Source organism: Garra rufa, chromosome 17, assembly GCF_049309525.1.
Source record: "Garra rufa chromosome 17, GarRuf1.0, whole genome shotgun sequence".
Classification (NCBI taxonomy): Eukaryota; Metazoa; Chordata; class Actinopteri; order Cypriniformes; family Cyprinidae; genus Garra; species Garra rufa.
Genome location: NC_133377.1, coordinates 37,315,075 through 37,340,679, shown reverse-complemented (window position 1 = coordinate 37,340,679; position 25,605 = coordinate 37,315,075). Strand labels below are relative to the sequence as shown.

Genomic DNA, 25,605 nt, shown 5'->3' with positions numbered 1-25,605 from the left:
GCTTCTTTTTTGTGTTTTTGTCAGAATTTTAAGAAATACAAATATCCACCTACAGTGCAACTGAGTATTGATTTAAGTGACTATTAAAAAATGTATGAAGTCACATTTTTATTATGTATTTTTCAGATATGAAAAGTAATGGATGATGCAAGCACAGAAGTGTGAAGACTTACAAAAACCAACAGCAGAAACTCACATAAACCCCTGATTTATTTCTTCTTGTGAAACTGTAAATGATAACATACCATTCAAATACCATCCTACTCAGCCACGCCTGCTGTCTTGCCTTGGGGAATGGGGGAATAGTTTCACTCTCCTTCACCTAAGGCACTCATTGAAGTTCCTCCCCCATTTGACCACATAAAAGGAACAGGGGTCGTCTTCTCCTCACTCATCCGCTCACTCATTCTCCAGCCAGAGCAGACACCGACAGCAAGACTCCCTTTAAAACGATGTCTTCCATCCGCAGCTACATGTCCTCAGGAGCATCTTCTCGCATCTCTGTCGCTGGTGGCGGAGCTGGTCGTGTCACCGCCATGCGTGCCGGTAGTGTGTACGGAGGAGCAGGAGGATATGGGACACGTATCTCCAGTGCCTCTTCTTCTCGTTCCTTCTCTGCTGGTGGTGGTGCTGGTGCTGGTTTCGGAGGTGATTTAAACCTGGCTGATGCTACTGATGTTTCTGCAAACGAGAAAGCCACCATGCAGAACCTCAACGATCGTCTGGCCTCCTACCTGGAGAAGGTGCGCTCCCTCGAGAAGGCCAATGCTGATCTTGAGCTGAAGATTCGCCAGTTCCTAGAGAGCAAGGCCACTCCTGCTGCTCGTGACTACAGTGCCTATTATGCAACAATCAGTGACCTCCAGGCCAAGGTATGTGGCATAACTATTGAATATATTAGTCAAGTCAAACATTAAACTACCTTTATGCAATATTTAAAGTTCATGTACTCATGAAAGAGAGATCAAAAATGTATTTTTTATGCATCTTCATTCTGTGCCCCTGAAGATCCAGGATGCCACTCGTGTTAATGGAGGCATCTACTTGAGCATTGACAATGCCAAGCTGGCTGCAGATGACTTCAGGGTCAAGTAAGTCTGTTTTATGAAGCCTTGTACTATAAAAACATATTTATAAAGGATCCAAAACATTTACAATGGATCCATTTTTGTGCAGATATGAGAATGAGCTGGCCATGAGGCAGTCTGTAGAGGCAGACATTGCTGGCCTGAGGAGGGTACTGGATGAGCTGACAATGGCCAGATCTGATCTGGAGATGCAGACTGAGGGTCTAAAAGAGGAGCTGATCTTCCTCAAGAAGAACCATGAGGAGGTAAGTTGGTGGTTGGTTCACACTCGATAGTTGCTTTAGAAATGTATGTGAGATGTATGCATATACTCAGTGGTTTGTTGTTGTATCTTTAGGATCTCTTGGCATCACGCACCCAGATGGGCGGACAAGTCAACGTAGAGGTGGACGCAGCACCACAGGAAGACCTGACAAAGATCATGGCTGAAATCCGTGAGCATTATGAGGCTGTTGCTAATAAGAACCGCAAAGATCTTGAGGAGTGGTTCCAGGCCAAGGTAAAATGACAATTAATCTGTAAAATTGTCAAAGTAAGAGTGTAATAAAAAGACTTAACTGAATGCTTTCCGATGGATTTCCTCTCACAGAGCGAAGCCCTGAATAAAGAAGTCGTTGCGAGCACAGAAACTATCCAAACGTCCAGATCAGAGATGACAGAGCTTAAACGCACACTTCAGAGTCTTGAAATCGAGCTTCAATCACAACTCAGTATGGTAAGCAATCTCCTAAAACAGATTAATCTTGTAACATGTTTTGTTGTCATTAGGATTGTACAATAATGACTTTCCCCTCAACAGAAAGCGTCGCTGGAAGGCACTCTGGCAGACACACAGGCCCGTTACTCCTCCATGTTAAGTAGTTACCAAATGCAGGTGACCAGCCTGGAACAGCAACTGGTGCAGCTTCGTGCCGATCTGGCCCGTCAAGGGCAAGAGTACCAGATGCTTCTGGACATCAAGACCAGACTGGAGATGGAGATTGAGGAGTACAGAAGACTTCTGGATGGAGAGTCTACAAGGTAAAACACAACTACAACACATAATCTTTTAAGAAGACCATGTAGATTAAACATTAACTTTCTCATTTTTAAGTGAGCATTTTTTAATATATATTTTTTTTATTTCTATCTCTGCAGTGTCTCAACCACAAGCAAATCCTCAACTACACGCAAAGTGGTAACCATTGTGGAAGAGGTGGTGGATGGCAAAGTAGTCAGTTCATCCTCCCAATCTACAAGCCAGACCACATCTTAAAACCACTCAGGAGCAAAAGCTTTTTACAACAGAGTGATGAAAAGCCAATAAACTGGTCTAACTGTGCATTTTTGTTTTGTCTTTTTTTTTTTTTTTGGCACCTTGCATAAAATCTTCTATTTCTGCAAATATGAAGTCTTATGAGAACCAAATATGAAAACTAATAATTAGCTAGCATAATAAAACTACTATTTGTGTTAATAAACAAAGTGACATGACTTACTCCTGTCACCCTTATAAATATGGCAAGTATTGGTCTAAGCCATTAAAACATGGTGACCACTTACTCAAAGACTTTGATTGGCTTCCATAATAATGAAATGAACAATAGTTTGACTGTTAAAGTAAAAACGATAGGTAAAATTGGCAAGACAAATAATAATATGCAAGACTTTCTACAACTTCGTATAAATCTTTTGTAAATAATTTGTAAAAATTCCCTGTTCTTCTCTCTATTAGAAGTCTATTTTAAGTCTACTCCCTATTATTATAAGTATAGCTTACCTTTGCCACACAGTATTGCGCAACTGCAAATATCAATAGGTGAGTGCGGGGCACAACCTAAAACTTTTTGAATTTGTCAGTTTGTGTAAATCCACGTGGGGTTCAAAGTAAATCTTTTATCCACATTAATTTCACACTTGTCTAGAACAAATATGAGGCTTTGTTTTATAATTACAATGTATATGTTTTTAGTTATTTACCTCAAAAGAAAGGAAGTGAAATATGACAATATGCCCCGTAGGTGGGGTACTTTGCAACATCTGAGGGGCACGTTGTAACATGACCCTATGACAGCTTAAAATGTTACCTGATCAAATGAAAAAAATATGCAAGACAAATTACTTTTTAAAATAATTTTTTTTTTTTTTGGATTAAAATTTATCTAAATTTGGATTTTGAAAATAAACACATGGCAACCATGCTTGATATGGCCCTGATCGCAACACACAGCTATACAGTATAGTTCAAAATGTGGGCAAAAAGATGAAACACATTCAGAGATACACTCCCCTCCCTCCACACACAGCTCTCATAGAACACGAGACAAATAAACCAGACAAAATGCTTTACATTTCTTGAAATAATTGCTGAACATTAGACATCGATTGTCAGTGTATATTTACCTGTTTCTTGTGGTTTCTCATTAAAATACATTCAAGTAAATGGTGTAAATTACATCGCTAATGTCACAGAACATAGTTTAATAATAGCGTGGCACATTGTAACGCAGTGCTACAACTTAACCTATCTGTGCGACTGGAGTTTAAAACTGGCTAGTGTCTTCGGCTTGCTTGCAAAGCATTAATAAACTAAACTGATAAATAACAGACTGGAGATTAAAATTATATCAGATTTCTCTCATTTTAAATGAATACTAAAAACTGAGATGAAAAAATTACTTTAGCCATAAATTTACTTTTACTATGGTAAAATAAATATTCAGCGATGTCAAAAGGCATGTGAATTTTGGCACGCTTTTTTTCTATATAGTGTTGATATGGCAACTAGTAATACCATACTTAACATTTAAGTCACGACTCCTATATGATATTAGTTTGTGATGTTTTTAATCCATTAATAATTTTGTATAAAAACATCTGCTAAATGAGTTAACATAAACTTAGTTAATCTTCTGACATATCCCCACAAAACTTACCAAATAGATGATTTAATTTTTTACGTAACGAATGAGATGACAAATGTCTCACAGGAAGTATCATAGCAAAGATTTTGAGTAAAAATAACCTTGTATAACTCTTTGTCACCGTGATCTACGCCAGTGTTTTTCAACCTTTTTTGAGACAAGGTACATTTTTTAATAGAAAAAAATCACAAGGCACACCAACAATCAAAACTGTAAAAAAAAAATGTAACTCTGTAGCCTATATTAACAATATACAGCCATTCTTATCGTAGTGTCTTGAACAGGAATCAAATAAAAACAAAGAAAAAAGTATTTTATGATCTTTCATATTCAGGGCTCGAAATGAACTTTTTTACTTGGTAGCACTCAAAAAGTAAGGAGCACCAAAAAAAAAATTAGGAGCACCCACTGAATATTAGGGAGCACCACAACTGCCAATTGAGCAGATCAGCCAGCACTCATCCTGGCATTTCTTTTTAGTAATGCACCAAACTTAATTCTTCATGGCTGATTCTGATTGCTGATGCTTTACAAGCAAATGGGCTGACTCTAGATTCTAAAAGGCTTTTTTAAAAATATTTATTTTAAACCTTAAGCATGGGACAAGAATATATTAAAATATGAGTACATGAACAAGATGTTTATTCTCTCTATTATAGGTAGAGCCATTTAAATTAGAGGCAACCACTGCATTTTTAAACAATCTATGGTTGAAATAACAAAAAATAAACTACACAATTCTTTCTTAATCCTATTAAGTGCAAACAATAAATGCAGCCATAATCAAAGTAGGCTACTCTCTCAATTTCAAAGTGCAAATAGGGACCAATTTTTTCAAGCATGATACAGAGCTATTGCAAATACACAACCTATGAACCTATTATAACCCACATATACTAATAACAGCCTAGATATGTTATGTAGCCTAATTTGCGTACATTGGGGAGTCGCTCTCTAAACCCGATGTATTAAAATTGCCTTTGAATGCGCGTGCGTGTTTTGCTTTCGGTTTCGTTTTGACGATCGCACAAAACTCTCGGCGGTGCTGAGCATGCATCAACGCATTAATTTAACAAAAGAATTAGAAAGTGGGGGACCACAAACGGGATTTCGAAAAGTCTGATGTGAATGTATGCCTTGTACATTATATACTGAGGCGGAGGTGCCAGAATTGCATATGAGAGAATGTGTACGATACTATATTTCTTCATAAGCATATAGTGAAGATATTTTAATGGTCCACAATCAAAAATCACAATCAAGTCACATCACACACCCTTCGAAACGGAGGTAGAGAGAGAGAGAGAGAGAGAGAGAGAGAGAGAGAGAGAGAGAGAGAGAGAGAGAGAGAGAGAGAGAAACATTTGGAGCAAAAAAACGTTCGGTTCAGCGGAGAGCAGAGCGCAGTGTCAGTGACGGAGTGATTGACAGGTAATATCTCAAATCTGAATTTAAGATAAGAATTAAAAGATTACGTTTAATTGGTTATGTAATATTGGAGAGAGAACGGCGAGGCTGTCACTGCATCAGCTCACAGCAGTCTGTGCGATAGTTAGGCTAGCGAAAGTTTTGTAAAGAAATGAAAACAAGTCGCACCACAACAATTTCTCGCACTCGCACAAATGCTACCAAATATATTTAGCGGTCGCGCAGATTAAATTTTGGGAGCATATGCGACCAAAATGGTCGCAATTTCGAGCCCTGATATTCCTTCTTCTGTCAAATAAAAAGTGCAATTAACAATATATAGTCATTCTTATCAAAGTGTCTTGAATAGGAATCAAACAAACACAATGAAAACAGTCTTTTTTGATCTTTCATATTTCTACCTACTCAATGTGAAACCTGGGCCTGTTTAGGTGAAATTGAATAATTTCCCACGGCACACCTGACGATCTCTCACGGCACACTAGTGTACCGCGGCACAGTGGTTGAAAAACACTGATCTACGCATCTGAATCATGCTTTCGCTCTAATTAGATTCCATGAGGCACACTGTAAAAAGTTTTCACCAGTTTCAACTTAAAAACTTAAGTTTAGCAGCTGCCTTAAAATGTTAAGTTAAATCAACTAATTTTGATTGTAATAAGTTAAAATGACTTGTAGTTTTAAGCTGATTTAACTTAAAAACCTAAGTTCAGCAGCTGCCTTAAGTTTTTAAGTTGAATCTGGTGAAAATTTTTTACAGTGCATGAAGAGTTCAATTATTACTGTACTTTCAATTGTCTATCTTTATCAAAAAAAGTCTTTCTTTGTTATTCCTACTCAGTGTTGGATAGACTATGTATTACTCAGTTTGTTAATGATTACAGATTATATGATAAAAATTGTACTTAGTAACATAATCTAGGTTTCTAATTTTTCGAAATGTATTGTAATTACCTTTTAGATTACTTTTACCTTACCATTAAATTACATCAGGGAACTGTAAACATGCAAATGTCTTGTTAAATTATTGAAATTTTAACTTCCTCAGGGATATTTCAAGTAAATATTATATGTCAAATGTTGTTGGCTGCCAAAATATTTGGGAATGCCTGCATTACATGAGCAAACATTAATCATCATGAAAATAACAATGACATTACACGCTTACAGTCTTCCAGGTTTTAAATATTTTTGTTCAGTCCTCCAGAACCAACCATTTCTGAAGGTCACTGGATACGATGAAAATATTTCACAGCTATACATCACCAGTGCTTAGTAACTTGCATAATTATTTTTTAATTGATGGTCTAATTGCTTGAGGGACGCTTCCCCCAATTTCCCCCACCAAATTTAGAAGCATAGATCACAAAATTAGTTACATGACATTAACATGGCCATTCCATATTGTGAATAAAGCCAAAGCTAAATGGTATGACAAAAACAGAAAAATTAAGGTGAATCAATAAATTATGAAGAATTTACGTATGTAATCCATAAAAAGTAACTGTAATCTGATTATGAGCATTTTAAAATGTAATATAATCCAGTTAGAACCACTAGATTTATGAAATCTGTTTACGCAATCCAGATTACGTGTAATCGTTTACTACAGAGAAGTTTCACTGATCCTCACCAAATTAAATCAGGTAATCATAAGTGTATTTAAAGCTGTTTGCCTATGAAAGCACCAAAGGTGTGTCAGCAATATCTCTCAATTGACATAGGTTGGTAAAGGTTGCAGGGTCAAACCTTAAAGGGTCATCACCTGTGTGGCCTGTAGCAAAGGACATAACCCCAGGTAGCTCTAGGCCAGCACCAACAATGCATATTTTCAAACTTTATCTCACTAAAAAACCTGATTTAACAATGTGCCTGCAGAAACATGGTTGGGAAACACTGCTCTAGGTGATTCCCTGCATCAAATATAGTGCAATAAAGACCATTTTGTTGCATGACCACATACTTACATACCGGGAGGATCCCTGCAGAGTTTCTGGGCATTGCCTCCTGTTGGTCAAAAGGTGTAAAGTAGGGTAAGTTCTGTACACATAAAACATAATACGTAACCCTGGACCACAAAACCTAGCACGGGTATATTTGTATCAATAACCAAAAATATATAGTTTGGGTCAAAATTATAAATTTTTCTTTTATGCCAAAAAACTTAAGGATATTAAGTAAAGATCATGTAAGATCTACCGTAAATATATCAAAACTTAATTTTTGATTAGTAATATGCATTGGTAAAGATTTCATTTGGATAACTCACCCTCAGATTCCAGATTTATAAAAAATAGTTGCATCTCGGCCAAATATTGTATGTAAAAATATCAATTACCCTTATAACTGGTTTTGTGGTCCACATATGGGTCAGAATGAATTAAAACTTTTAGCAAAATCTAAAAATCATAATTTAAGAACTAGTTGTAACTACAAATGTTAGGAATTTATATAATAAATTTTTTTATTTTTAGAATTAATCAATATTAGATGTAAATACATTCAGTATTACATTCACTCCATGCTCGAAATATTTAAAAGTTGCACAACACAACTGTGTTGCACACTAAAGTAAACTTTCAGTTTGCCTTTTGAAAACTAAACATTCCAACTCGTCACTACATGCTTGATTATCGTTTGCAGGTCATCCGAAACCCTCTTCAGACAAGCTAAACCTGCTTTTATTCACTTGGTGTTCAATATAGCTCATTTTGATGCAAAAGTAAAGACATTAGGCAAGAACTGCTTTGTTTAAATTTAGTATCGGTACAAAAGAATACATATAAAACATACTTACTGTGGCATGCTTCAAATGACACCAACCACCATGTGTAGTGAAAAACAGCCTTTTATTTTAAAATAAGTCAAACTTTTACCCCACAATCATTTATAAATTGGCCAGTTTTAATTTTGATTTGTTTAACAAAAGATAGGCCAACTACACACATTGTGGGCTACCGTTGAGCTATAATTTACTGAAAATATTTGAATATATTACTGTATATTTACTCAACATACTCAAAAAACACACATTTTGGTATGGCAAAATTTAAAGAAATTACTGAGGAGCTTAAATGAAACTCTAAAATGTTAACATACCATGCAGTCTTTAGCCACGCCTGTTTCTTTAGGGAACGGGGCAGTAGTTTCTTGGCCCACCCCCTTAGGCGATCCATCTAGTCCCTCCCCCTTTGTCCACATATAAGGACCAGGGGTCGTCCTCTCCTCACTCATCCGCTCTCTCATTCTCCAGCCAGAGTTGAGAACGACACCAAGCCATCTTCAAGATGATGCCTTCTTCTTCTTCCACCCGCACCTACATGTCTTCAGGAGGTTCTTCCAGCTTTGGTGGTGGAGCTGGTCGTGTCACCGCCATGCGTGCCGGTAGTGTGTACGGAGGAGCAGGAGGATATGGGACACGTATCTCCAGTGCCTCTTCTTCTCGTTCCTTCTCTGCTGGTGGTGGTGCTGGTGCTGGTTTCGGAGGTGGCTTCAACCTGGATGATGCCATTGATGTGTCTGCAAACGAGAAAGCCACCATGCAGAACCTCAACGACCGTCTGGCCTCCTACCTGGAGAAGGTGCGCTCCCTCGAGAAGGCCAATGCTGATCTTGAGCTGAAGATTCGCCAGTTCCTGGATAGCAAGACAGCCCCCTCTGCTCGTGACTACAGCGCCTATTATGCTACTATCAGTGACCTCCAGGCCAAGGTACGTGACTTACCTATAAAACATGATAGTCAAGTCAATCATTAAACTACCTTTAGACAAAAATTAACCAATTCTATAAAACCCACGGTTCCTCATTCACACCAGACTTTCTCAATTACGCAACTGCAAGGGTGATCTAAATTTGATCCTTTTTTATTTATTCATTTTGTGCCAATATCCATCAATACCACATGGTTCCTAATTTGTAGAGAATGTGAAAAATACTGCAATTTCACGTTTTTCCCCATGAAGATTCAGCATGCCACTGGTTTAAACGGAGGCATCTACTTGAGCATTGACAACGCCAAGCTGGCTGCAGATGACTTCAGAGTCAAGTAAGTGACTAGGAACATGAATAAGCAGAATTCTGACATCTGTATAAGGTCCAAAGCATTTATATTGGATTCTTTTTTGTGCAGATACGAGAATGAGCTGAGCATGAGGCAGTCTGTAGAGGCAGATATTGCTGGTCTGAGGAAGGTTCTGGATGAGCTGACAATGACCAGATCTGATCTGGAGTTGCAGATTGAGGGTCTAAGAGAAGAGCTGATCTTCCTCAAGAAGAACCACGAGGAGGTAAGTTGGTGATTGGTTCACACTTGATAGTTCATGAATGTCAGTGTATGTCAGGCAAATGCTCAGTGGTTTGTTACTGCATCTTTAGGAACTCTTGGCGGCCCGTGCCCAGATGAGCGGACAAGTCAACGTAGAGGTAGATGCGGCACCACAGGAAGACCTGACAAAGATCATGGCTGAAATCCGTGAGCACTACGAGGCTGTTGCCAACAAGAACCGTAAGGATCTTGAGGCCTGGTTCCAGGCTAAGGTAACATCAGATGTTTTTATAGAAAGGGCACTATTATAAAAAAAAAAAAAAAACAAGAAAAGGTCTGAATGCTTTGCTATGTCTCTTATAGAGTGAAGCCCTCAACAAGGAAGTTGCTGTGAGCACAGAAACCCTTCAAACATCCCGATCTGAAATTACAGAAGTTAAACGCACACTCCAAAGTCTAGAAATCGAGCTACAGTCACAACTCAGCATGGTAAGCAAGAAATTTGAATCTTGTAGTTTGAAGTTTGGTCATCACACTGCATAGAGCACAAAATAACGTAGCTTTCCCTCAACAGAAAAGGTCGTTGGAAGGCACTCTGGCAGACACACAGGCCCGCTATGCCTCCATGTTGTCCGGCTACCAGTTCCAGGTGACCAGCCTGGAAGAGCAGCTGGTGCAGCTTCGTGGTGATCTGGAGCGTCAAGGGCAAGAGTACAGGATGCTTCTGGACATCAAGACCAGACTGGAGATGGAGATTGCAGAGTACAGGAGACTTCTGGATGGAGAGGCTACAAGGTGAGACAAACTACAACAGAAAATCTCTTGATTTAGATAGTAGTGTCACAATTTTTCAGTGAGATGGGGATATCTGTCTGACATTTCTGTAATGCAAAATTATTTCCTTCTACCTCTGCAGCTTCTCAACCTCAAACTCAAGCACGTCCTCGACTACACGCAAAGTGGTAACCATTGTGGAAGAGGTGGTGGATGGCAAAGTAGTCAGTTCATCCTCCCAGTCTAAAAGCGAGGTTGTGTCAAAAACATCCTAAGTCAGAGTGATGAAAAACCAATAAACTGCACTAAAGTGTGCACTAACTCTGCATTTCTAGTGTTTGACTGATTTTCTTCTGTTTTGTTGTCATATTATGTTGCAATTTATGCAAACTGATTTTAAACGCAAAAATAGATCTTCTAGTATTAGCCTAGTTGTGGTGAAAAAAAATAATAAAATTACAAACAAGAACGACAGCTAACTAAAATACTAAGTTACAATGCTGTTCTCAATTATCAGTACAAAAAATAAATTAGAAGCTGTTGATACATTAAACGGCATATATTAAATCAGGCTAAAGTTCATTTCTCTATAAAGGAAATGCCTTATTAATTATATCCATTTCAAAAATAACCAAAATGTCTCTCTGGTATGTACACACATCTTTATACGCATTTATGCATTACTGAGTACAGGAAAATCTTAAACAAGACAAATGTAATTACGCTATGAGGTCATTTACACTTTACTGTGCTATGGGGCCCCAACACTAGCAAAGCCAATAAAATCAAAGAACAAATACAAGTTGCACAACCTTTCCGTTCCCTTTTCACAAACTGACAACTAACTCTCTACCTCAGTCACTATTCATTCTTGAAACATTACTGATGCTTCCTTGTCACTTTGAGATGACTTTAAAGGGTAAGGGGTAATCCAGTTGAAAGCTGGTGATTTCAAAATCTGCTGAAAGAAGATGACATGTTGGGATTTGAGACCCACTGCAAGTCAAACAAAAACTAATCCACTGGACTAACAAGTTCTATAGTTACAGCTTAAAGAAAATGTGAAGAACTAGGTTGTTAAAAATGGCCAGTGTTTTATCGCCAATGCACCCATCAATATTACATATTGTAGCAAGTAAACATTCAAGAAGGCCTAATGTGAATGTCACAATTAGCCTGTACACAAATTAGATGTTTTGAAAATGTAATAACTTTATTTAGTGTAGGTATTGTTATGACTAATGTAGTAGGCCTACATCTGTGTGGAACAGACTATTATTTTAACATACTTAGATTATAATATAACATTTGTTTTCGCACAAGTAGTCAAACTCAATCAAATCTCTATCTTCAGATGAAACCACGGTGTTTAAATGTATTTTAGTTTGCGTACTCAATCATTACGGACTGTTGTGGTTACAATAACTTTAATTTAAGTGAGTCAAGTAATTTCGTGAAACACTTTTAAGACTCAAATAATACGGTTTTCTATTGATAGATTTTAATATTAATATTACGGTATTCCCCTAACTTATCATAAAAAATACGTGATATAATTCATGATTAAATAAATCATATAAATGTGGTAATATTATTGCCTCACCTCGCTGAAAACTCTCCCTCAGAAATACGCGCCATTCCTGTGAAGCGCGCGCACTCTTGTGGCCGAGCACGCTGCCAAACTAAGAAACAGCATTTTTACAATAATTTGACCTACATTTCACTAAAAATGGTCCTGAAACGAATAATTATGGGGTTTAGAGAAGCGAATTTGAGTTTAGGTTACTTGTTTGCAGAACTCTGTTAACAAACATACTTTTTGTATTACATGTTTTTGTACTCCATTCTTGCACTCTCCCTTTTTAATTAAGTCCAAATCATGTTGAGTCAGTGAATAAATAAATAAAATTATGAACAATTTGTACATTTTAATGCTTTCTATAAAACGTGATTACACTAGTACCATTATTTTAGACTTTGTATTACTTTAAAATTGTAAACTTTTTGATTATTTTGTTTTAGGACAATACACAGGGTGAATTATGGGTATACAACTGTAAACTATATTTGGGGAAATAAATTATTCACTCAGAATTCAGATAACAAACATAGTGCACTATACAATAGGGAGCTTTTTGAACAGAGTTTATGACTTGAATTTATGAAAAATAGGGCGGGGTCAAGCACTATAAATTCCTGCAGCTCATGCATGCTGAACTCTACATTTTGAAACTGGGGCACATACTTTCTACGCTGATTAATCAACATCAAATTGGGTATAAATATTGAGAATGGTGTATTCATTTTTCTGCAGTATTACATTTCCTAAATCTGAATTTAAGCTTTAAACTTAATTGGATTCACTGTCTAATCAATCAAATGGCAATTCAAATATTTTTATTACATTAAACATCTATCCATTCTCCAAACTGGATTCTGCAGCCTGTCCAAGCATGTTGGGCTGCATGCAGGTGGAGGAAACACTCTGGATGCACCAGTCCATCACAAAACACAAACAGTTGAAGTGAAACATTTACATACACCTTGCAAGAATCTGCAAAATGTGAATTATTTTACCAAAAAAGGGATCATACAAAATGCATGTTATTTTTTTATTTAGTACAGACCTGAGATATTTATATAGTCAGGAGGAAATAATAGTTAAATTTATAAAAATGACCCCGTTCAGGTTTACATACACTTGATTCTTAATACTGTGTTGTTACCTGAATGATCCACAGCTGTTTTTGTTCAGCAATAGTTGTTCATGAGTCCCTTGTTCCGTGTCCTGAACAGTTAAACTGCCCGCTTATCTTCAAAAAAAATCCTTCAGGTCCCACAACAACAATGACTGTATGATTTCGAGATCCATCTTTTTACACTAATCACAACTGAGTGACTCATATGCAACTATTACAGAAAGTTCACTGATGCTTCAGAAGGAAACACAATGCATTAAGAGCCGGGGGGTGAAAACTTTGGGAATATGAAGATCTGGGTAAATTGAACGTATTTAGTTTTCTGTGAAACATCTTCTGTAGCTTCTGAAGGGCGGTACTAAATGAAAAAAAAAAAAGATATTTAGGTAAAATAAGAAAATCTTTATTCAGTTTTCACCGCCCAGTTTTCAATGCAGGTAACAACACAGTATTAGGAAAAAAGTTTATGTCAAATTTAACTATTATTTTCTCTTGTGGACTATATGTAAATGTCTTTTATTTAAAATATCTTATTCAGGTCACTAAATTAAAAATAACATGCATTTTGTATGATCCCTCTTATTTTGGTAAAATAATTAACACTGCAGATTCTACCAGGTGTATGTAAACTTTTGACTTCAACTGTAATTATAATTATCACATATACGTATTAGTCTAATCTTAAAACAATTATGACCCTTTTAAAATTTAAGTCAAATTAGCTTATGTCAAAAGTAATAAAAGCGCTCAATTTAACAACATAAGAACTAAATGCGTTGTGAATCGCTTAATAATGCAGAGATCTGTTCTTTGGCTCAACAGCCTAAGGGAGGAATTTAATGTTAAGCTGAGCTTGGTGGGAAACATTCTGCTGCTCTGTACTGCACACAGGTACATGCACAAACATGAGAGGCACTTTTACCTCTCAATGCTCCTTTATAGTACAATTGTTACATAATACTTGGCTGTATGCAAATGTTACATCACAGCTGAGATCAGCATACCTCCACGTAGTTTCATATCTTGTCCAATTACATATTTTAACACTTTTTTGTAGACAAACTAGCTTCTTCCAACACATTTACATAACTTATATGATGCAACTGGTCTTTAAACTCTGCATTGAACTTTTCATGCCTCAGATATTGAATGAGTCCATCATTTGAGTTAGTTATTGGCCTCTGAATTAAGAGTGATCTTAAATATTCAAGGTTTTTAGAGTATGAGAGACTTTACAACAGCAAAACCAGCAGTAAAAAAACTGCATTTATAAAAGTTTGAACAAGTACAGAGCTGCTTTTATCTGGGGAAAGGTTTACGGGGGGAATGCAAGCGTCTATCTTTTACACCTGAGGGTACGATCACTCAACCAATTTCACTTCTTAGCGTCACCTTTCACTTCAGGTGATTCAAGCTGACAGAATTCCTTGCTGTCAGCGAATTTTTTGATGAAAAAAAGGTCAACGCATCCTTCCTTGTCAGCTACCAGCATATATAAGGACCCTGAGTTGCACTACTGTACTCACTCTCCAGCCAGAGCAGAGTAAGACCACAAACCACCGTCCACATGGCTACCACTTTCGTTTCCAGCAGGTCCTCATCGGGCTCCTCACGCTTCTCTTCTTCAGGTGGAGGAGGTGGCCGCATCAGCGCTATGAGGGCTGGCAGTGTGTATGCAGGTGCAGGAGGTTCAGGGGTCCGTATCTCCAGTGCCTCTCGCTCCATGGCCTCAGCAGGCTCAGCAGGTGGCTTTGGCTTCGGAGGTGGATTTGGTGCTGCAGGAGGCGCTGGTGGAGGATTCGGCGGGGGATTTGGTGGATCTGGTGGAGCTGGAGGTGCTGGAGGAGGATTCAGCTTCGGTGGAGGAGCAGATGATAGTGTTATAGGCAACGAGAAGTTCACCATGCAGAATCTCAATGACCGTCTAGCCTCCTATCTGGAGAAGGTCCGCTCCCTTGAAAAGGCTAATGCTGACCTTGAGCTGAAGATACGCCAATTCCTTGAAAACAGAATCTCTCCTAGTGGCGAAGGTCGCAACTACTCTGCCTTCGAAGCTACTATTGGTGACCTCCGGGCTAAAGTAAGAAAACTGCATGATGTAATAATCTTCATTACCATAAAATGAGTAAATAAAATCAAACAATGTTCACTTTTTGTTCACAGATCTTGAGTGCCCTGCAGGAAAAGAACACAGTCCACCTCAGTATTGACAATGCCAGCTTAGCGGCAGATGACTTCAGAGTGAAGTAATATTTTATTTTTCATAAAATTTCTATTATATATATTCTTTGGAAATGTACTTGTATCATAGAATTTTTTTTAAATGATTTTAACGTACGAGTTTCTTTATTCTGTTGAAAACAGAAGAACATATAGCAGCCAGTGACTTACACTCTGAAAAATAAAGGTTCTCTCTAGGCCAGGAGTTCTCAACTCTGGCCCTCGAGGTCCATTTTCCTGCAGAGTTTAGCTCCAACCCTAATCAAACACACCTGAACAAGCTAATCAAGCTCTTCATCATTACTAGAAAGTTACAGGCAGGTGAGCTTGATCAAGGTTGGCGGTAAACTCTGCAGGAAAGTGGACCTCGAGGGCCAGAGTTGAGAACCTCTGCTCTAGGCATTAATGCTTCCATGAAGAACCTTGAAAATCCATGGAACCTTTCAAATGCAAAAGGTTCTTTACAGCGGAAAAAGGTTTTTTTTAGATTTTTAAAATGTTTTCCAACATGGTTCTTCTGAGATTAGGTCACTAAAAGGTTCTTTGGGTAACCAAAAATGGTTCTTCTGTGGCATCACTGCAAAAACACTCCTTTGAAGCCTTTCTTTTTAAAGGTTGTATCAGCGATTTCAAGCCTGAAACATAAAGTGTTCTTCACGATCCGCATCTCTGTGGTCAGCCTGGGTCGGAGATGTGCCAAAAAAAAAAAAAAACAATCGGTGCTACCAACCTTTCCACAGAAAACAGTGTTCCAACCAATCACCTTCAGGGGGTTGGTGTTGTGGACTTTCATACTGGTGCAGGGATGTGAGGGAGGCAGAGCGAAAGTTCACAACACCAACCCCCTGACGGTGATTGGTTGGAACACTGTTTGTTTTCTGTGGAAATGGTGGTAGCACCGATTGTTTTTTTGGCATATCTCGGACCAGGGGAGTTGCTAGACCTAAAGCTCTACTGGGGCACAGGCCCCCATTACTTGTTAATTCAGTTGTTGCATGTAGTTTAATGTCTTTATTTTGGAATCATCAATGTAAGTTATAACTCAAATTAGAGATTTTACCGGGGCACAGCATATTTTTTACTGGGGGGTCTAGCAACACCCCTGTCTCGAACCCTAGGCTGACCACAGAGATGCGTTTTTGTTTTACAGCCAATTTATGGGGCAGGCAGCGAGCGGATCGCGAAGAAAGGTCAGCTGAATGTGACACTTTATGTTTCAGCCTAGAATCGCTGATACAACCTTTAAGAGTGTACATAGTATTTTTTTCCACGCTATGGAAGTCAAGGTCTGCCGTCAACTGTTTGGTTATCAACGTTCTTTAAAATATCTTCTTTAACTAGTAATGAACTAGTAAAACTCATATAATGGGGAAAATATCCAGTCACATCATTTTTTTGTATAATGTTCCTTTCTATTGACAGATATGAGAATGAGCTGGCAATGCGTCAGTCTGTGGAGGCAGACATCGCAGGGTTAAAGACTGTGCTTAGCGAGCTCAACATGAGCCACAAAGACCTCAACCTGCAGATCGAAGGGCTCACTGAGGAGCTTGTCTACATAAAGAAGAATCATGAGGAGGTAGTAAATTATTGAAAAACCCTCAGAATGAAGTAAAGCAGGTTTAAAACAAATGATTTATGCGATGAATTGTTCCAGTTAAATGTTTTAAACAGGAGGTCAGGTCACACAGGTGTTTTATAGCTTTTAAGCTCTAGATGTCACTGTTTTGTAACATATTTGATGTAGGCAAGAATAAACAGATGATGATGGAAAAATATTTTAAAATGGACTTTATGATGTATCTTCAGGACCTACTTACCTCACGCGATCAGATGAGTGGACAGGTCAACGTGGAGGTTGATGCGGCACCACAGGAAGACCTGACCAAGATTTTGGCTGAGATACGTGAGCAATACGAGACTGCCGTATCCAAGAGCCGGAGAGAGCTGGAAGGCTGGTTCCAGCAGAAGGTTGGTTTAGTCCAGAACTTCAATCTGTATATGACAAACACTTATATGTGAACCTGGACCACAAGATCAGTTATAAGGGTCAGTTTTATTTGAAATTGAGATTTACACATCATTTGAAAGCTGGATAAATAAGCTTTCCATTTATGTATGGTTGTTATGTTAGGAGGACAGAACAATATTTGGCCAATATACAACTATTTGAAAATTGCAAAAAAAAAAAAAAAAAAATGCATATTACTTATCAAAATTTATGTTCTGATATATTTACAGTAGGAAATTTACAAAATATCTCCATTGGACATGATCTTTACTTAATATCCAAATGATTTTTGGCATACAAGAAAAAATGATAATTTTGACCAATACATTGTATTTTTACTTGTTATTACAAATATACCCATGTGACTTAAGACTGGTTTTGTGGTCCAGGGTTACCTATGGAGTCTAGTGGTTCAGCTCAGAAATGTTGGGAATAAAATAATAAAGATGGTCCAATGAATAACATGTGAAAGAAAAGCTAAACAAATATATGGCAATCAAAACAAATGAAAAAATAATGCAGTAGATCTTCCAAAGATGACTTTGGAGAGAAGCAGTTCTCCCGCTAGTTACTGTCATTAACGTTAGTTACTACAGCCTACAGTTTGCTAGCTAGCTATGCCTTCCTCGTGTAAATGTATATGACCTAATTTACAAACAGCTCGGTCGTCCATTAAAGTTGTAGCGTTGTTGACAGTTGAGAAAGGCGGGAACTTTCCCGCGAGTGGGCGTGGCTTCAGCGCAGACTGCGGACACACCCCCAGCGTTTGAGAGCAGAGAATACTGCTTACCTTTTAAGATTTTACTAACTTATTTAATTTACTTGGCGTTTTTATCGTTCAAATTCAGCTGGGCGGTTATTATTTATCTGTGGTGTGAAAAACTCAGAACACATTAAATATTTAATATTGCTTTACAAAGACGTTACACAGACAGTCTATCCATCTTTTTCTTCAAACAAAAGTAAACCTATGGTTGAGATTTCTGGTTCATTATCTATTATAGGAAAACAACAAGAATAACAATGTGCAGTAAAAGGTACAACATAATTAAGATAACACATTAAAATAATATGGTAAGCCACAATATCAAGCAGCAAAACGAGCTGTTTTGTACAGGTAAAAATATCTGGATGCAGATGAGACCGGAAGCCAGACATAAAATTTACACATTTACGGGAAGAACAAGGTGGACAAACTGCACAGCTAACCCTATGTTGAATTTATGCATGTTTTAGGTTAAACAATTGTTTTAAATCACTTCTTTTGCAGTCTGAGACCTTGAAAGAAGAGGTGGAAACAAGCACTGAGACCTTGCAGACTTCAAAAACTGAGGTCAACACAGTGAAGAGCACTGTACAGTCATTGGAGATTGAGCTTCAATCTCTCCTTGCCATGGTGAGTTTGTGTAGACAAAATACAGCCCAAAAGCTATTTGGACACATGATGCTTCATGTTTAAATATATTTCGAATATATTTTAAAATGTAACATATTCCTGTGATTTAAAAGTTATAGATTACTTAACTCCAAGCTTTTGAATTGTATAGTGTATGTTACAAAAGATAAATGCTGATCTGTGGATTTGAAACAAATTTACTCAACTGTTTTAAATATGAATAATAATAAAAATGTTTCCTGAACAGCAAATCAACATATTAGAATTATTATTGAAGGATCTTGTGACACTGAAGTCAGTAAGGATGGAGTAATGATGTTGAAAATGTAGCTTTGATCACAGGAATAAATTACATTTTAAAATATATTCAAATAGAAAGCAGTTATTGTGAATAGTAAAAATATTTCTCAATTTTACTGCTTTTGCTGTATTTTGGATCAAATAACTGCAGGCTTGGTGAGCAGAAAAGACATCTTTAAAAACATTAAAAAAAATCTTACTGTTCAAAAAATTTGAAAGGTAGTGTATTTCATTTGTTACATTTAAACAATTAACCCTTTCAAAAGTAAGATAAAAGGTACTTGCACTCCTGCTTGTCAAACGTAATAGAAAATTTGAAGGTTTGCTCATTGCTAACACGTTTTTCTCATTATCTCTACCTCACAGAAATCATCCATGGAAGGCACCCTGAGCGATACTCAGAATCGCTACTCCTTGCAGCTGTCTGGATACCAGGCCCAGGTGAGAGCTCCCAAGGCTAAGAATCTCATAAATCTTAAAGAAAGATCTCTTACTGTCGCCAGCTCACTGAACAAGATTGTAAAACTGACATGTGGTGGGGTTAAAAGTTCTGTCTTCTCCCTTCGGGCGTGTAGGTGAGTGGAATGGAGGGTCAACTGGTGCAGCTTCGTGGCGACCTGGAGCGCCAGAGTCAAGAATACCAGATGCTTCTGGACATCAAGGCCAGACTGGAACTGGAGATTGCAGAGTACAGGAGACTGCTGGATGCAGAAGCCAGCGGCAGGTATATCACAGACATTGGATTTGGACAGTAGTGTTGATACACTCTTAAAAATAAAGGTTCTTTATTGGGATATTGAGGGTTCCATTAAGAACCTTTACCATCTATGGAACCTTTTTATTCCACAAAAGGTTCTTTAGATGATTCAAGTGTGACCCTGGACCACAAAACTTAAGTAGCATACACTGAATGGGTCAAAATTATTGATTTTTCTTTTTTGCAAAAAAACATTAAGATATTAAGTAAAGATCATGTTCCATTAAGATATTTTGTAAATTTCCTTCCGTAAACATGTCAAAACGTAATTTACGATTAGTAATATGCATTGCTAAGAACTTTATTTGGACAACTTTAAAGGCTTCTCAATATTTAGGTTTTTTGGACGCTCAGATTCCAGATTTTCAAATAGTTGTTTCTCGGCCAAATATTGTCCTATCCTAACAAACCATACATCAATGGAAAGCTTATTTATCCAGCTGTTTCTTTATTCAATTTCAGAAAATTGACCATAATGACTGGTTTTGTGGTCCAGGGTCACAAATGTTCTTCACACTAAGAAAAAAATGGTTCTTCTAAGAACCGTTTACTGAAAGATTCTTAGGAATACCAAAAATATTTTTTTTAATGGCATTGCTGTGAAAACGCCTTTGGGAACCTTTATTTTTAAATAAGAGTAGATGATCAGTTTGGGGTTCTGTGGAAGCTTGTGGTTTAAAGTTTGAAAGACCACATTTGTAGTGCAAATTGAGCTTTACAGGTTTAACTGGTTTTTGTTTCCAAACAGCCTCGCAATCTCTGGCTCTGGCTCCAGCTCCTCCTCCAGCACAACCACTACCACAAAAACAGCAGTGATCACTGTTGTGGAGGAGGTGGTTGATGGAAAGGTGGTTTCTTCCTCTTCAACATCCCTCGTTAAGTAAAGCACACCAGGCTCGCGTTGGCTGGAGAGCTGACCTGTATCTCCTCTCATGCTGTCAGAATATGGTGGTGGTCTTTGAGCATTTACAACAATAAAGGCAAGAGTCAAAGGCAAAATGGGTGTGATTGCGTCATCTGTTCTACATGGATGCAATTATGAGGTTTTTCAAATGGGTGTTGTCAGAATGAGACACAAACACATCTGAAACAATCCACAAGTATACCACACGACTCCAGTCCATCATTTAACATCTTGTGAAGTGGAAAAACTGCATGTTTGTAAGAAACAAATCTATCAATAACACATTTTAACTTTAAACCACTACTAGTCCTCTATCCATAACAACGCTTTCTCCACTGAAAAAGTCTCTTGTCTGAATCAGGAGAGAAATATGCACAAATTAAGCATCGTTTACAAGCAAAAACAGTCCAAAACGGTTCTAAATGTGTTGGTGTGAGACAAATTTTGATGCGAGACAACACCAAAGGATGGACTTTTTCACTGAAGGAAGCATTATTATGGATTATTATGGGCACAGTCTGAAGTTAAAACTTATCCTTAATAATGGATTTATTCATTACAAACACACATGTTTTTAGCAGCTGTTTGCACTCTCATTCTGACAGCACCCATTCACTGCAGTGGATCTCTTGGTGAGCAGCTACATTTCTCCAGAACTGTTCCATTGAATAAACAAACTCATTTACACCTTTGATAGCCTGAGGGTAAATAAACTGCCAGCAAATTTTTATTTTGAAGATCTACTTTGATTTAATACCAATGCACATCCATAAACAAGTCCAATCTCGATCCAATCTCATCCTCAATTAAATCCAGGTGAGAAACATTTATATTACAGTAAGTCTTTAATGTTTTCAAATGACTGCTTTCACTTTGTCAAATCGTTTTAAACCACACATAGCAGACAAACAACATTATAAGCAAGGTTCGCAAAGCCACAGTTATGTGTCAGTATGTGAATTACGGGTAACACTTTAGAATAAGTAACACTTATTCAATATTAATTACGACTTTTCCTTCAATAAATTCCTAATTTGCTGCTTATTAATAGTTAGTAAGGTAGTTGTTAAGTTTAGGTATTGGGTAGGATTAGGGATGTAGAATAAGGTCATGTAGAATAAGGCATTAATATGTGCTTAATTAGTACTAATAAATGGCCAATATTCTAGTAATATGCATGCTAATAAGTCATAGTTAATAGTGAATAAGCGTTACCTATTCTAAAGTGTTACCGAATTACGTAAACAAGTTACAAACGAATATCCCCTTAATGGACCTCTTTACCAACAAACTTGCACAGATGGCAGAATCTGCTGAATGAATACATATGAATGTGAATAAACAAAAAAAAAATAATGGTAGTGAGAGTAAATACTCATTTCACACGGGAATGACAAATCTCACATATGTGTTTTGACAGACCATCCAAAGAGGCCTGTGCAAAACCTGGAGAAATCTATTTGTTAACATTCTCAATTCTATTTATCTCACTGGCAGTTGCAGAAATAAGTCTATTATGCACTTATAGGAAAAATATAAAGCCATTTCACCTGTCAAAAAACTGCCAAGGATAAAACATCAACTATAATGAAATATTTGTTTGATTTATACATTGCTTGCAAAACATTCCATTACAATCCACAGCTACTTCTGAATTGCTGTCAGTAAAGAAATATGCCTTTTGTCCACAGAATGGTGTAGTTACATGCTAAAAAGCCAAAGCTTGTCTCCCTGGGTCAAGCAGCTAGTCCAGCACCAAACCAGCACTAACCAGCATGGTCTAATTTATGCCTGTTTGGAATTGCCTTTTATATAATTTAATAAAAATAATTGACTAAAATTACTTTTTTTATTTTCTTCTTTTTTTTTCAAACTTGTTGTCTAGTTAAAGTCCTAAAAACAGGATGCACTTGAGTATGTATTTTGCAAGTGCATTTTGATTGTTTTCACTTTGTTGCTTTTTTTATATAAATGTATAAATATATATACACACAGTTGAGGTCAAAAGTTTACATACACCTTGCAGAATCTGCAAAATGTTGATTTTACCACAAGAGGGGTCATACAAAATACACGTTATTTCTTTTATTTAGTACGGACTTCAATAAGATATTTCACATGAAAGACGTTTACATATAGTCCACAAGAGAAAATAATAGCTGAATTTATAAAATTGACTCCGTTCAAAAGCTTACATACACTTGACTATTTTGTTACCTGTATGAACCACAGCTGTTTGTTTTTTGTTTTTTGTTTGTTTGTTTGTTTAGCAATAGTTGTTCATGAGTCCTGAACAGTTTAACTGCCCGCTGGTTTTCAGAACAAAACTCCTTCACATCTCAAAGATTCTTTGGTTTTTCAGCTTTTTTTTTTTTTTGTATTTGATTTGAACCCTTTCCAAAAATGACTGTATGATTTTGAGATCCATCTTTTCACACTGAAGACAACTGAGGGACTCATATGCAACTGTTACAGAAGGTTCAAATACTTGCTGATGCTTCAGAAGAAAACAAGATGCATTAAGAGCCGGGGGTGAAAACTTTTTGAATTTAAAGCTCAGAGTAAATTTTACGTATTTTTTCTTGAAACATGTAAGTATCTTCTGCAGCTTCAGAAGGGCTGTACTAAATGAAAAAAAAAAGATAATTGTACACATGAATAATAAAAAACTTCATTCTGTTCAAAAGTTTTCACCTCCAGGCTCATAATGCATAGTTTTTCCTTCTGAAGCATCAGTGAGTGTTTGAATCTTCTGCAATAGTTGCATATGAGTCCCTCAGTTGTCGTTGTGAAAAAAGATGGCTCTCAAAATTATATAGTCATTGTTGGAAAAGGTTCAAATACACAACAATGCTGAAAAACCAAAGAGTTTATGGAAGCTGAAGGATTTTTCCGAAGAACAGCAGGTAGTTTTACTGTTCAGCACAAACTCGTGAACAACTATCACTAAACGAAAAAAAGAAAAAAAAAACACTATGGATCTTTCAGGTAACAACACAGTATTAAGATAATTTACATTTAATAAATTAAATTATTATCTTCTCTTATGTAAACATATTTTATGTGAAATTGCTTATTCAGATCAGTAACAAATAAAAAATAACATGCATTTTGCATGATCCCACTTATTTTTGTAAAATAATTATCATTTTGCAAATTTGGCAAAATGTAAGTAAACTTTTGACCTCAACTGTATATAAACAATATATTAAACACATTCAAGTTACAATCTATAAAAGCTTAAAATTGTACAAGGTTTTGCTTACTAAGTACACTTGTTTTAAGGGTTTTCAGATATTTTACCTGGAAAACAAGACAAAAATAAATTTTTTGCCATTAAGTGATAATCACAGGGCTCACACTTAGTCTACGAAGCAATAATATTAATCAAAGATTCTACTGAAGTATTAGCATTAGTCGCACCTATTGCAATTACTCAATTTAGGCCACAGTATTGAATAAAAGCTAATCAAATGAGTCCACTTCAGTAGTCTAAAGCAGGGATCACCAAATCTGGACCTCGAGATCCATTTTCCTGCAGAGTTTAGCTCTTACCCTAATCAAACACACCTGAGCATGCTAATCAAGGTCTTCAGGATCATTAGAGAATAACAGGTAGGTGAGTGTGATCAGGGTTGGAGCTAAACTCTGCAGCGCATTGGACCTCCAGGGTAAGATTTGGGGAACCCTGGTCTAAAGCAATCGAAATGTAAATAAGACTAAGATAAGATAAGACAGATAAGATAAGATGTAGAATAGGTTCAGTACAGGGTCATAAAGTGTAATAATAAAGGAGTTAGAATTGCACAATCCTGACAAATTGCTTCTACTGTGTTGCAAAAGTACCTAAAAGGTCAAACTGGAATGAAAGGTATTTAACTTACAACTACAATGACAAGCAGCAAACAAACAAATCTGGTTATTGTTCTGAAGAACTTGCTTTTGCATAAACCTCACCTTTCAATCATAATGCTGTTGTGCATACAGAAACCACAAATGTCAAATGCATCAACAGCACAAGAGTTTCCAGCCCAGCCCATAAAAGAAACGTGGTTTGGTCAGTAAGCAGAAATCATTTTTGTGGTAAAGCATCTGTGGAGGCGGTAATTAAAGGTCTTGCGGAAAAAAAAAAAATGTTACTAATGTCTAATACTAATACAAGTCTTTAAACTTGCATGTTTCTGGGATCTCTTAGAATCTTTGCACAAGATCTTTAAACAATGGCAAAATAACTGTGGAAAAGTCAAGAAAACACCATAATGCATAATACTTGATCCAAAAAAAGGAGGAAAGTGTCTATGATGAAGGAGAACATTGTTTTTTTTTTTGTTTTTTTTGCATTGGTTGTGGATTTCAAAACCATTATGTGTTACAGTTGATATTCTTTAAATGCAAATACATAAATAAATAACAAGGTGCATTTGGGTCAAAGATGAAAAAAGGATTAAGCATAAAAACAGCAATAATACTGTAACACTGCTTTAAATTGTTGTTGTTGTTCCAATTTTTTGTAAGTTTTTCTGTTTAATTTAATTGCATTCTTTTATATATTTTAATATGTACAAGTCAGAATAAGCATGTTGTTTGAAGTTTTACATAAACATTGTGTTTCACTGAATGACAATGTAACATTGTTTCAAACTAATTTTGACATTTCATTCTCCAAAAACGTATTTGAACCCTTAAAACTAGACACTTTACTTACATTTAATGCTTTCGATGGACATAAAATTACTTTTGTAAATTTTTTTGATCTTAATGTCTTTGACCCATTTACTTTTGGCATTGGTAAGATTTTTTAAATGTTCTTGAGAGAAAAAATAGATTTTTTTTCATTAATTTGACTAATACATATAGCATA

The 25,605-nt window shown here is 36.7% G+C and overlaps 3 protein-coding genes across 3 annotated transcripts; all 3 read left to right on the top strand.

Annotated features, from left to right (window-relative positions):
* The first annotated feature begins 385 nt into the window (after nt 1-385).
* LOC141290198 (keratin, type I cytoskeletal 50 kDa-like) lies at nt 386-2,409 on the top strand. Its single transcript, XM_073822398.1, has 7 exons — nt 386-872; nt 1,009-1,091; nt 1,177-1,333; nt 1,426-1,587; nt 1,678-1,803; nt 1,888-2,108; nt 2,226-2,409. Exons 1-7 carry the CDS (start codon nt 453-455, stop codon nt 2,341-2,343), a joined length of 1,287 nt encoding a protein of 428 aa, XP_073678499.1. The 5' UTR covers nt 386-452; the 3' UTR covers nt 2,344-2,409.
* A 6,243-nt stretch (nt 2,410-8,652) lies between these two features.
* Nucleotides 8,653-10,785, top strand: LOC141289209 (keratin, type I cytoskeletal 50 kDa-like). The gene is made up of 7 exons (XM_073821303.1): nt 8,653-9,129; nt 9,382-9,464; nt 9,549-9,705; nt 9,794-9,955; nt 10,047-10,172; nt 10,258-10,478; nt 10,600-10,785. Exons 1-7 carry the CDS (start codon nt 8,707-8,709, stop codon nt 10,730-10,732), a joined length of 1,305 nt encoding a protein of 434 aa, XP_073677404.1. The 5' UTR covers nt 8,653-8,706; the 3' UTR covers nt 10,733-10,785.
* A 3,705-nt stretch (nt 10,786-14,490) lies between these two features.
* Nucleotides 14,491-20,839, top strand: krt1-19e (keratin, type 1, 19e). Its single transcript, XM_073822296.1, has 8 exons — nt 14,491-15,236; nt 15,320-15,402; nt 16,799-16,955; nt 17,186-17,347; nt 18,658-18,783; nt 19,450-19,524; nt 19,659-19,807; nt 20,589-20,839. The coding sequence occupies exons 1-8, from the start codon at nt 14,724-14,726 to the stop codon at nt 20,722-20,724; spliced, it is 1,401 nt and encodes a 466-aa protein (XP_073678397.1). The 5' UTR covers nt 14,491-14,723; the 3' UTR covers nt 20,725-20,839.
* The last annotated feature ends 4,766 nt before the right edge of the window (nt 20,840-25,605 follow it).

Coding starts and splice junctions, on each gene's coding strand:
- LOC141290198 (XM_073822398.1), top strand. CDS start 453: ATGTCTTCCATCCGCAGCTACATGTCCTCAGGAGCATCTTCTCGCATC. Junction 1,092..1,176: donor GCAGATGACTTCAGGGTCAA/GTAAGTCTGTTT, acceptor ATTTTTGTGCAG/ATATGAGAATGAGCTGGCCA. Junction 2,109..2,225: donor CTGGATGGAGAGTCTACAAG/GTAAAACACAAC, acceptor CTATCTCTGCAG/TGTCTCAACCACAAGCAAAT.
- krt1-19e (XM_073822296.1), top strand. CDS start 14,724: ATGGCTACCACTTTCGTTTCCAGCAGGTCCTCATCGGGCTCCTCACGC. Junction 15,237..15,319: donor TTGGTGACCTCCGGGCTAAA/GTAAGAAAACTG, acceptor TTTTGTTCACAG/ATCTTGAGTGCCCTGCAGGA. Junction 18,784..19,449: donor TTCAATCTCTCCTTGCCATG/GTGAGTTTGTGT, acceptor TCTACCTCACAG/AAATCATCCATGGAAGGCAC.
- LOC141289209 (XM_073821303.1), top strand. CDS start 8,707: ATGATGCCTTCTTCTTCTTCCACCCGCACCTACATGTCTTCAGGAGGT. Junction 9,465..9,548: donor GCAGATGACTTCAGAGTCAA/GTAAGTGACTAG, acceptor TTTTTTGTGCAG/ATACGAGAATGAGCTGAGCA. Junction 9,706..9,793: donor TCAAGAAGAACCACGAGGAG/GTAAGTTGGTGA, acceptor CTGCATCTTTAG/GAACTCTTGGCGGCCCGTGC.